The sequence below is a fragment of the Equus asinus genome, chromosome 2 (assembly GCF_041296235.1).
Source record: "Equus asinus isolate D_3611 breed Donkey chromosome 2, EquAss-T2T_v2, whole genome shotgun sequence".
In the NCBI taxonomy this organism is placed as follows: Eukaryota; Metazoa; Chordata; class Mammalia; order Perissodactyla; family Equidae; genus Equus; species Equus asinus.
The window spans coordinates 163,901,574-163,914,278 of NC_091791.1; the positions used below are offsets into that span (position 1 = coordinate 163,901,574).

At 36.1% G+C, this 12,705-nt stretch overlaps 1 protein-coding gene across 1 annotated transcript; it reads right to left on the reverse strand.

Annotated features, from left to right (window-relative positions):
- Window positions 1–8,990: 8,990 nt before the first annotated feature.
- On the reverse strand, window positions 8,991–10,011 carry LOC106833399 (olfactory receptor 4S2-like). The gene has a single exon (XM_014844591.3). It carries the CDS (start codon window positions 10,009–10,011, stop codon window positions 9,073–9,075), a length of 939 nt encoding a protein of 312 aa, XP_014700077.3. The 3' UTR covers window positions 8,991–9,072.
- Window positions 10,012–12,705: the final 2,694 nt, after the last annotated feature.

The following is a 12,705-nucleotide window of genomic DNA, read 5'->3' on the forward strand; positions in this document are numbered from 1 at the left end:
AAACTGAATTCAATAAGATATTAAAAGGATCATACACCATGATCAAGTGTGATTTATTCCAGGGATGCAAGCGTGGCTCAACATCCACAAATCAATGTGATACACCACATTAACAAAATAAAGGATAAAAAATCATATGATCATCTCAATAGATGCAGAAAGACCATTTGAAAAAATTGAACATCCATTTATGACAAAAAAAAAAAAACAAATTGGGTACAGAGGGAACATACCTTAACATTAATAAAGGCCATATGTGATAAGCCCACAGCTAACATCATAATCAATGGTGAAAAGGTGAACACCTTTCCTTTAAGAACAGGAACAAGACAGGGATGCCCTAATAAGAGCAATGGAAGTCTAACCAGAGTAATTAGGCAAGAAAAAGAAATAAAAGGCATCCAAATTGGAAAGGAAGAAGTAAAACTATCATTATTTGCAGATGACATGATATTATATATAGAAAACCCTAAAGACTTCACCAAAAAACTGTTAGAACTAAGTGAATTCAGTTGAGTTTCAAGATACAAAATTAATATACAGAAATTCATTGTTTCTATACACTAAGAATGAACAATCAGAAAGAGAAATTAAGAAAATAATCCTATTACAATTGCATCAAAAAGAAGAAAGTACTTCTTGCCAAGATGGCAGCATAGGCAGACTCTGATTTCATCTCATGCCTTGAATAAAACCAGGTTACAACTATTTTTGGAAAAATACCCTGGATACAAAACTGAAAATTTGATAAAAAGAACCCCCACAACAAGGGGCAGTCCTGACTAAGGTGGAAGAGGCAGAAATTCCTTCTGGAGAATTGGAGAGAAAAATATCCATCTTCAGGAATAGCAGAGTTTCTCAGTCAACCTGGTGGGAGCCACCCTAAGGTATGCAGCCCTCCCTGGAGGAGTGAGGACCTGAGTGGGGACCTGACACTGATATAAGCATCCATCAGACTCAGCACAACTGAGACATGGGTCTTACTATCTGGCTTTCTTGGCTATTAACTGCAGCAGGGAATACTCCCCAGAAAAGCTATCAGACGAAAGACGAAAAAACCCGGGTCTTAAAGGGGCCCACGCATAAACTGACCCATCTCAGAGAGCAACCTAAAATCACCACAAAGCAGGCTGACAGTATTTGGTGAAAAGAGACTCACCTGGTAGGCCCTGGGTGCATCTTGGTGAGAGGCGAGACCTCTCTGGAGACTGAGACGTGGTGGCCATTGTTGTCACCTAGTCCAGGCATGCTGACACAGACCCCATCTGATGCCATTGAAGTTCTTCCCCTGGCTGGTTAGCCCAGGGGTCTGCCAGACCCACTAGAGTACAGATTTAATCTAGTTCAGCCAGGGAAGGCAACCCACCCTAGGGACCAGCCCCACCCAACAGCAAACCCTCAGGCTACTTGTCAGCCTGCATTGACTGAGTGCCTTGATCCTCTACAGGCAGGCGAGTTTGTCAACCTCTGCGGGGCAGGGCCTGTGTGAGGACCAGGTGAACTGTCAGGGGTGTGGGTGGAGAGGTGGGGAGCTCTGTAGTGGGGCATCAGGGCATGCTCCAGGGGGTTGGGAAGTGTGCACAGACCAGGACTGTGTTGAATGTGTGTGGGGACCTGTGGGGGGTGAGGCTTATCAGCAGCAGAAAACCTGTGCTTCACAAATAGCCATAAAAAGGCTCAGCCCCAACTTCCAAAGCCTTTAACAATTTAGTGTTCCATGCCTGTGGCTAGCCCCACTCAACTGCACTCCTAAGAGAACTGACAACAGCCTTCCAGGCCTGAGGCCCATAGCAACTGTAAGCCCCTGAGCCTAGCAACCAGCTATACTGGGTACCTACCCTATTAACAGGAAAACTGCAACAGGAGTGTGCTGTTAGACCTTGTAGCCAATGGTGCTGAGGACCCCCAAACCAGATTTACAAACAGCTGGCCAGGGAATGAAAGACTAGACTCCCTGGGTACCTGCATTAACAGCAACTCTACCACAGCAGAAGGACACAAGTAGCCCACAAAGGGGTCACTCCTGGATCATTTGGATGAGACAGAAGCACACTACTGGGCCTCAAAAGGCATCTCTTACATAAGGCCAATTCTCCAAGATCAAGCAACATAGCCGACTCGCCTAATACATAGATATAAGCACAGAGAATGAGGCATAATGAGGAGACAAAGTAATACATTCCAAGTAAGGCAACAGAACAAAACCCCAGAAAAAGGAATAAATGAAACAGAAAAAAGCAACCTACCTGACAAAGAGTTCAAACAAAAACTCATAAGGATGCTCACAGATATTGGGAGAAGACTGGATGAACACAGTGAGCTCGTCAACAAAGAACTGGAAAATATAAAAAAGAACCAATCAGAAATGAATAATACAATACTGGAAATGAAAAATTCACTAGAGGGACTCAATATCAGAGTGGAAGATACAGAAGAATGGATCAGCAAGCTACATGAAAGACTAGAGGAAATCACCCAAGCTGAACAGAAAAAAGAAAAAAAATTAGACAGAATGAGAACAGTCTAAGGAAACTCTGGGACAATATCAAGCATGCAAACATTTGGATTATAGGTGTCTCAGAAGGAGAAGAGAGAGACAAAGGGGCAGAAAATTTATTTGAAGAAATAATAGATGAAAATTTTCCTAACCTAAGGAAGGAAACAGACATCCAAGTACAGGAAACACAGAGAGCTCCAAACAAGAGAAGCCCAAAGAGGCCCGCATCAAGACACATCATAATTAAAATGTCCAAAATAAAGGATAAAAGGAGAATCCTAAAAATGGCAAGATAAAGGCAACAAGTGACATACAAAGGAAATCCCATAAGGCTATCAGCAGACTTCTCATCAGAAACCCTACAGGAAACAAGAGAACGGCATGACATATTTAAAGTGCTGAAAGGAAAAAACCTACAGCCAAGAATACTCTATCCAGCAAGGCTGTCATTTCAAAATGGAAGGAGAAATAAAGAGCTTCCCAGACAAGCAAAAATTAAAGGAGTTTATCACGAAGAAACCAGTTCTACAAGAAATGCTGAAGGGACTTATTTAAGTTGGAAAGCGATGACCACAAATAATGATAAAAAAATATTTTAAAAAACAGGCAATAAAATTACTGGTAAAGGTAAAAATACAGTAAAGGTACCAGATCAACCACCTATGAAGATAATATGAAGGTTAAAAGCCAAAAGTACTAAAATCACCTATTTCAATGATAAGAGGGTAAGGGATAGACCCACACAAAACAAGAGAATAGATATGATTTCAAAAATATAAAATGTGGGAGGAGGGGAGTGAAAAAGTAGAGCTTTTAGAAAGAGGTCAAGCTAAAGACTCTATCAAAAAGAATAAAATACCTAAGAATAAATTTAACCAATGAGATAAAAGACCTGTACATTGAAAACTATAAGACATTGACAAAATAATTTTAAGAAGACATGAATAAATGGAAAGATATTCTTTGATCATAGACTGGAAGAACTGATATTGTTAAATGTCCATGCGTGCTAAAGAAGTACACAGATTCAATGGAATCCCCATCAAAATTTCAATGACATTTTTCACAGAAATAGAACAAACAATCTTAAAATTTGTTTGGAACTACAAAAGACCCTGAATAGCCAAAGCAATCTCAAGAAAGAAGAACAAAGCTGGAGGCATCACACACTCTGATTTCAAATTATATTACAAAGCTATAGTAATCAAAATTGAAAACTTCTCAATTACAAACACACACAGAAAAAGAAGTGACAAATTTAAAACCATTAAAAAAAAAAAACCTTTGAGGCAAATAATGAAAGTAAAAATAAAATTGCGGTAAGTCCAATATATAAGAAGAACTTAAGAATCAATAAACAAAAGACAAAAAACAAACCCTGAAAATTTTAAAAATCAGCAAGGGAACTGCAAATGTTTCAGGTGGGCTTAAGTCTGGCTGGAGATGACCACAAATATATATACACTTAAGGTTAGCTCATGTTCCTAATTTAATTATCCAAAGACATAAAATCTCATTAGAAGGAAGGTGATAACACACAGCACTGGCAAATATAATTCCCCTTGACTTCAGAACTCCTAATATTGATAATACTGCCCACCTTTGGTAGTAACATCAAAGATCTCAAATACTAAATTCTTAAGGATGGTGTATGACAGGGGTCCAGTTTTATTTTTCTGTATGTGGATATCCAGTTTTTCTAATACCATTTATTGAAGATACTATCATTTCCCCATTGTACCTTCTTGGTGCTTTTGTAGAAAATCAATTGACCATACATGGGTGGGTTTATTTCTGGCCTTTCTACTTTGTTCTATTGATATGGGAGTCTGTTATTATGCCCAAACCACATTATTTTGATTACTATAGCTTTGTAATATAGCTTGAAATTAGTAACTGTGATGCCTCCAGCTTTGTTCTTTCTCAAAATTGCTTTGGGTATCCAGGAGAATTTTAGGATTGTTTTTTCCTATTTCTGTGAAAAATGCCATTGAAATTTTTATAGAGATTTCACTGAATCAGTAGATCACTTTTGGTAGCATGGACATTTTAACAATGTTAATTCTTTTGATCCACGATCACAGAATATCTTTGCATTTATTTCTGTCTTCTTCAATTTCTTTCATCAATGTCTTAGAGTGCTCAATGATCTTTCACTTCCTCGGTTACATTCATTCTTAAATATTTTATTCTTTTTGATGCTATTGTAAATGGGATTGTTTTCTTAATTTCTCTTTCTGATAGTTCACTGTTAGTGTATAGATACCCAGGTGATTTTTGTACATTGATTTTATATCCTGCAACTTTACTGAATTTGTTTATTAGTTCTAACAATTTTTTGGTAGAGTCTGGGATTGTCCATGTATATAATATCATGTTATCTGCAAATAGAGATAATTTTATTTAAAACAACTCAAAGTGGATCAAAGACTTAGACGTAAGACCTGAAACTGTAAAACTCCTAGAAGCAAATATAGAGAAAAAGTTCCTTGACGTTGGCCTTGGCAATGATTTTTTAGATTTGACACCAAAAGCAAAGGCAATAAAAGCAAAAATAAACAAGTGGGACTACATCAAACTAAAAAGTTTCTGTACAGTGAAGGAAACCATCAACAAAATTAAAAATCAACCTATGGAATGGTAGAAAATATTTGCAAACCACATATCCAATAAGAGGTTGACATCTAATATCTAGAAGGAACTCATACAACTTAATAGCAATAAAACAAATAATCTCATTAAAAAATGGGCAAAGGACCCTCAGAGACATTTTTCCAAAGACGACATAGAAATGGCCAATAGGTATAGGAACAGGTGCTCAACATCACTAATCATCAGGGAAATAGAAATCAAAACAACAATGAGGTATTACCTCACACCTGCTAGGATGGCTATCACTAAAAAACAAGAAAACAAATGCTGGTGAAGATGTGGAGAAAAGGGAACACTTGTGCACTGTCGGTGGGAATGTAAACTGGTACATCTGCTATAGAAAACAGTATGATGTTTCCTCAGTACAACGGAACTACCATATGATCCAGAAATCCTACTTCTGGGTATATATCCAGAGGAAACAAAGTCATCATCTTGAAGAGCTTTTTGTACTCCCATGTTCCTCAAAGCCTTATTCACAATAGCCAACACATGGAAACAACCTATGTGTCCATTGACAGATAAATGGAAAATATTATTCAGTCTTAAAAACAAAGGAAATCCTGGCACTTATGACAACATGGATGAACCCAAGGAGCATTATGCTAACTTCTGCCCTATATTGTCTCATTTTTTTAAATTATTACTTCTAGTATGAACTCTATTTCTAAATAAAATGCCCATATTGTTATTTCTTATAAATTCCTTTTAAACATCATTGACTTCCTGTCATGGCAAAATGAGAATTTAGCTCACCAATATAACCCTTTCTAAAGTCTTTTCTTTCCATCCTCCAATATAATCACATCAATTTTTAAAATTAAATAAATAGTAAGAATAATATTATGATTATATATTTTTTCTCTGTAAGGCCAAGTATTGAATAATAATTATATTTCCTTTTTTTCCCCTAAATTAGTAGTTATGTCATGCTTCTTTTGGAAAATGTTCTGAAAGTCTTCCCCCCACTAGACCCTCTCACTACCCCCCTGCTCCTGAATTCTGCCCCAAGTGATGACCTTTATGGATTTTATCAACAAGGGTCTTCTGCCATCTGTTTTGTGGTTATGTTCAGCCAGTGACATGCCTTGGAAGGTGATTCAAGAAAGGAGAGGAAGCTACAAGTATTTATTCCCTTGACCTCCTGCAAATTGTCCTTCATTAAAGGTCACTGCTCCTCTCAAATGGCTACCTTAAATCTCTCTTTTCTGGCTTCTTCCAGTCCCTTCAGGCATAACGCTGTTAACAGCTCTGCTGCTTCTAACACCTGGTTATGGCACTGTCTCATGCTATACCTCCATACCTACAGTTGTATAGATGGGCTCTTTGTGAATGAACCATCCTTGAATTATCATATCTTGACTGTGTCATCAGTTTTCTATTCTAAATGATATAGATAATTTCCTTAAATATATCAACTTATTCCATCCAATTGACTATACATGTATGAGCAAAATGCTCCAACACCATCTTAGATAATACAAATACCCACTATCCTCTCTCTGTTTTCTGAAGCCTCCCTTCCTGGGGTTTCTATGTTTCTGCTTTCACACATCTCTATTAGATCCTATTGCATCCTATGCCTTCTGCTTATCTTTTTGGCATCATATTCTCATTTTAAGATTGCAAATATTTTCTCACATCAATTTGAAGATATGAATGGTTTTTTAAAGTCTATTTCTTCTTTTGTTACCTTTGATTCCACCAGAGTCCTTTTGGCCTTCCTAAAGGCTCACTTTTTTCCTTAAATGTGTTATATATATTAAAGAATAAGACACCAAAAATTTGACTAAAACCTCTCGACCAATAAAGCAGAACTCGCTAATTGGTAGACTTCTGGTCAGGGTTCCAGTAGAGAGGCAACACTTCCATTTGGGATCTTCAAAGGCAGAATGTGAAAGACTTTTCTCTAATACCCTTAACTTATTAACACAAAGATGTCAATATTTATTTGTGAAGCACACACCTGTGTGAGCATATGGGAGTGAGATGTGGAAAGAGTGGATGGGAGATTGAAATATTCCTTTCTGTTAATCTCCTTATGGCCAGACCTGAATCCCATGATCTCCTTTACCTGGTGTCCTGGCATCTCAAACATGTCAGGGATTCTGAGAGATAAATCTGTGCATTTCTTCTCAGTATTCCTTGCAGTTGGTAGAGTTAGCCTTCTCTACTCTGCCAAATCAATTACCACACCTTTGTCTTCTCTTATCAAAAGATCTTTTGGAATCTTTGGTCTGCATCTAACTTCTGTCCTGTTTTCTTTGTTCTTGTGAGTCTAAACTTTTTTCCCCTTTGTTATTGTTATTATTATCTTATTTAGATCTTAGGAAGGAAAAGTGAAACTAATGTAGCCTGCCATTTTAAATATAATTTCAGTGTAGTCATTGTTTATTTTTAAAAATTAGGTACTTACAAAAGGGAGAGAATGATCCTTTTCACCGAAGAAAGGTAATATGAAAAAAACTATAAGGAAATGCATCAAAATCTTCATGGTAATCATGGATGGAAGGACTATAGGGTAGAGAAACCATTTTAAAGAATTTTCAAATGTCTCACCCACCAGCTACTGTTAACATCATATTGTCCACCCCCAGCTGCAAAGGAGAGACTGCTAAATGCAATATTTTAGCTGGGTCACCATAAATGATGTCAAGTCTCTGTCACCAGGGAAAAAAAGAAACAATAGATATTGGGGTGACAAATGGCAGATCCTGCCACAAGTATTCATTGTGCAGCCATCTCTGTGTTATATATGGAAAGTAGAAAAGAAATAAGATTCATTATTTATATCCTTGATAAGTTTTGGAAGTGAAATAAAATCCATTAAAAAACAAAAACCAGAAAAACCCGTGTCTGATTCTCTTTTATAGACTACACACAGGAGTATTTAAGGCACACAGAAAATAAACATTGGATGAAAATCATCAGAGAATTCTTAAAAGATATGAATTATGAAACAAAATCTACAATGTTCCTCAGATTAAAAATGCCTTTTCTGAAGTATTGAGAAAATCCAGCTATTCTCCAACTTTATTAAGAACATCACACAAACAAATGTGTTTATTTTGTTTTTTCCTTTATAAAACTGAAAACAATTTTACCTAAAAATTCATAATAGAAATACATCTCCTTGACTTAGTCATTTCAATAGTTCAAATATCAATTCATTTTAGATACTTTAATCTATTTTATGTATGGCAAAAAAAAAAAAGATTGCCTTCAGTAAAAATATTGTCATAGTACTGGGGTGACAGACAATATTCAAGTTCTTCAAGAGGGTCTTTAAAAAAATTCTTCCCCTGCAAGATATGTAAAACGCTCTCCCTCTCGCTCTCTCTCTCTTTTGTTTTTCCTGTATGGAAATCATCCTTTGGGCAGTTTGTCAGTTTATATCAACTTCTTCATTGGATGAAGTGTATTTTTCTATGTCACATTTTCTGAATTTGTTATACTTATCTCTTTATGAATTTATTGCCTTTACTAGATTATACAATATTTGTGGGAGAAGACTAGGAAAGAAAGAAAGGAAAAAAAAGAAGGGAGGAGGGAGGAAATGAGGGGAAAAAGAAGGCAGCTCCTGGGAAGTCAAACTTCTTTTTTTTAGGAGAAATGATCTGATTCCTCAGAGATAACTTTCCCTTGAAACCTCATTCTGAATTATTGAATTATAGCTGAAGATAGTTTGGTTTAAATTGAAGGGATCTAAAGCAGTTAAATGAGATACTGTGTAGGAGTGTTTCCAGTAGGGAAAGGTTTAAATTTAGCCCACCCAAAGGCAGAGAAATAAAATAGCCTCAAATTATTCCCTGTTAAATGAAAAATACAAAATGGCTGAATTTTAGAGACTATTCCTTAAAAGTATTAGTAAGGTAGGGACCATGAAAGTTTCAGCTAATTCTCTGATTTGCATTTACTACAAACTATCCCTTAAACTTTTCCTTCAAGGAGAACTTGCGACTCCATAGTTGTTTCATGGCATTCTTCACACCCTCGTTCCTCAAAGTATAGATGAGTGGGTTTAGCATTGGAGTGATGGTAGTATAGAACACAGACACAGCCTTATCCAGTGGGAAAGTAGTGGATGGACGAAGATAAATAAAAATACAAGGGACAAAGAAGAAAGTTACTACAGTCAGATGAGATCCACAGGTTGAGAGAGCCTTATGCCGGCTCTTTGCAGACCGCTTCCGAAGACTAAATAGAATTACTGTGTAGGAGGCCAGAAGAATGAGGAAACAGCCCAGAGAGATTAGACCACTATTGGCAATCACCAACATATTTACCAGGGTTGTATCAGCACAAGCAAGTTTTAGGACTGGGTGCACATCACAAAAGTAGTGGTCAATGACCCGAGCATTGCAGAAAGGCAGCTGAAAGGTCAGGAGGGTCTGAAAAAAGGAATGACCCAGGGCTCCTAACCAGGACAGTGATGCCAGCACAATACAAGCATTGGCACTCATGATGGTGGTATAACGAAGAGGTTGGCAGATGGCGGCATAACGGTCAAAAGCCATGACAGTCAAAACAAAAATCTCAGCGCAACCAAAAAAGTGGAAGGTAAACATCTGAGTTACACAGCCCCAGTAGGAAATAGTCTTTTTCTCAGAAACAAAGTCTTCAATCATCTTGGGTGCAGTGGCTGAGGAATAGGCAATGTCTACAAAGGACAGGTTACTGAGGAAGAAATACATGGGTGTGTGGAGTCGAGGATCAGAAAAGACTGTAAGCAAAATGAACAGATTTCCCACTATGATCACGATGTAGAAGAGGAGAAATAGGGCAAAGAAAATCAGTTGCATTCTGGGATCTTGGGAAAGTCCTAGGAATGTAAACTCAGTGACATTGTTGACCACTTGCATGAGGACCCAGGCAGAACTGGTTGAGTGGCTCTGGTTCTCTGTAAAAATAAATAAATATTATAAACTATTGTAAGCATGGTAAAGCCTAACAGAGACAGCCTTATGAAAATATTTAAGTCATGCATAACATGGTAAATTCTTAATATTTCTTGAATACAGTTAATGAATATTTTTCTCATTATTAATTTTCTTACTACATCATTGACTCACATTTGATTTTCTGTTACACTTAGACCTACAATTCCATTCTCCAAAACAAGAATCTAGAGAATATGAGTTTTTTCTTTCTATCGGATTTACTGCTTTTCCTTAAGCATATACCTCCCTTCTCTTTCTCTCATCGGAAATCCTTTTGGGGAAGAAAAAGCTTAAATTAATTACTAAATCAATAAATTAATTTTTCAGCCTTAAGATAAAAGCCAGAACTCAGAATCAGAGCTCTGATGTCAAAATTCTTAAAATTTTTAAGTGAATCTTTTTAATATAATATACACAGATCAACTTTAGAAGAATAATGTTCTATTTAATCAAATGCAGAAGACTCAGTTTCCAGTTTCTAAATTAGATTGGAAGTTTCAAAACAATTAAAAATTAAGTCATGTTTAATGACTGAGAACAACATATACAGTGGCCTCCTGCTTATCAACAGCTCGTGCTTGTAAATCACATTGGGTGAGTTTGAGTCCTAAGCCTTGGCCTGCATGTGAAACTTCCACTTTGCTTGCCAGTAAGGAATACTTGAGAAGTGGTCCAACTATAGACAGAAATATCTTTTCCTATATTGCTCTAAAGAGTTGAAAAGTTAAAAAATTATTGAGGTTCCCATTATCCTCAATCTCTTTGCCTTGAAAAAGCCCTCTGCCCTTGTAATCATAGGTAAGAATTAGGAATAAAATTTCCCAAACAGATAATGCTATAAATGGTAGTTAAAAAAATAAGTGTCTGATACAGTTTTACAAACCATATACAGGAATGCTTAAGGCATAGAGAGAAAAATATTGGATAAAAATAATCAGGGAAGAATTCTTGAAAGAGATGAATCATGAGACAAGATCTAAAGAAGTCCCTTGGAATAAAATGGCTTTTCTGAAGCATTGCAAATTATTAGGTATCTTCCATCTTTACTAGAAAAACCTCTTTTCTGTATGGATAGTTTAAAGAGGACTGCCCAGAAGCTGAGTGATTTCAGTTTGAGCACCTCACCAACTGGATAACTTTAGTTAAATCAATCTGTTTTCTCTAAATCTTGGTTTTCTCATTTATAAAATATGGATTATAAAGTTTTTTACCTCACAGAGCTGTTACAAAAATAAGATGAGATATCTATGTAGTTTTTTTTTGTATTTATGAAGAGTTTTACTTTATAATTTGAATCTACAAAATGGGATCTTTCTAGTAAATAGAACTTGCAATTTTATCTATTTAGCTGTTATGTAAAAATTATATAGACAAAAAATAGAGAATATTAAAATTCATATATAATTTTATTCCTGAGAAAATAAACTATAGTATCTGATGATTTCCATTAAAGAGATACCATTAATAGTAGTTAATATTTACTACACACTTTATTATGTGCAGGATTGTATCTCATTCTATTCTCACAAAAACATTTTAATATTTATCTTCATTTTACAGAACACCAAAGTTTGAAGTTAGGTGAATCCTCCAATATAACACAGTCAGTGAAGGGGCTGGTATTTGAATTGTAGCCTCCCAATCCCATGAAGTACACATCCCCTTAAATAAATGATAGAAAGACAGAACAATGAATAGGAAAAAGATGATGATAATGATGAAGATAGATAGACAAATAGATAGATGAACTTCTCATGAAAAGGAATTGCATTTAAAACATCATTTGCTCTCTTATGATGCAAAATCCTTTGATTAGAGAATATGGTCCATGTCTTTAAAATCTTTGAATATTCTATGACACTGTATCAACAAAGCCAAATTGTATTCACTCATAAACAATTGGCAAAATCATAAGGGTTGAAAAAATATTTAGCTAATAACGGAAAACTCTTATGTTGTACTCACCATATGCCAGGTGTTGTTCTAAGTGTTAACAACTCATTTAATTCTTACAAGAATATCATGAAGTAGGCTATCATCACTATCCCCACTTCAGAGATGAGGAACTGAAGCACAAAGAGTAAATAACTTGCTCAAAGTGATAGAGCATGTGATTGGCAGAGCTGGTATTTGAACCTAAGCAACGGGACCTCAAAGTTTATTTTCTTAAAGCATGTGTATGCTACCGGGGCTGATGGCATCAAAGTCATCATATCCGCTTTCTCATTTGAAAGTCGTAAGCTTTCTGCAATCGTCAAAAGACTCCTTTTCTGCTAATCATAAAGAATTTGGTTTATTGTTTTTAACCATATCCAGTATTTGGAGACAAAGACTACAGTTGCAACTGGAAAGATCACAGTTTGTGCCAACTTTTCTCAACTTAAACTTACAATGAGAATGCAGTGACAAGTGATGTGATATTGATAATTAATTTAGACATTATTTCATCTAATGCGTTGACAATCAAATAGAGGAGGTCTGTATGCAAACTAACAATCACGGTTCTCTGAGACAATGATAAGGAAGCCCAGGAGAGTCAGGGACGCCTTTCCAGAGAAAGTCATCATTGAGTGGGATTTTGAAAGTTGAGTTAACCTGATGTTAACTGATAGTTAA

Coding starts and splice junctions, on each gene's coding strand:
- LOC106833399 (XM_014844591.3), bottom strand. CDS start 10,011: ATGCAAGTGGTCAACAATGTCACTGAGTTTACATTCCTAGGACTTTCC.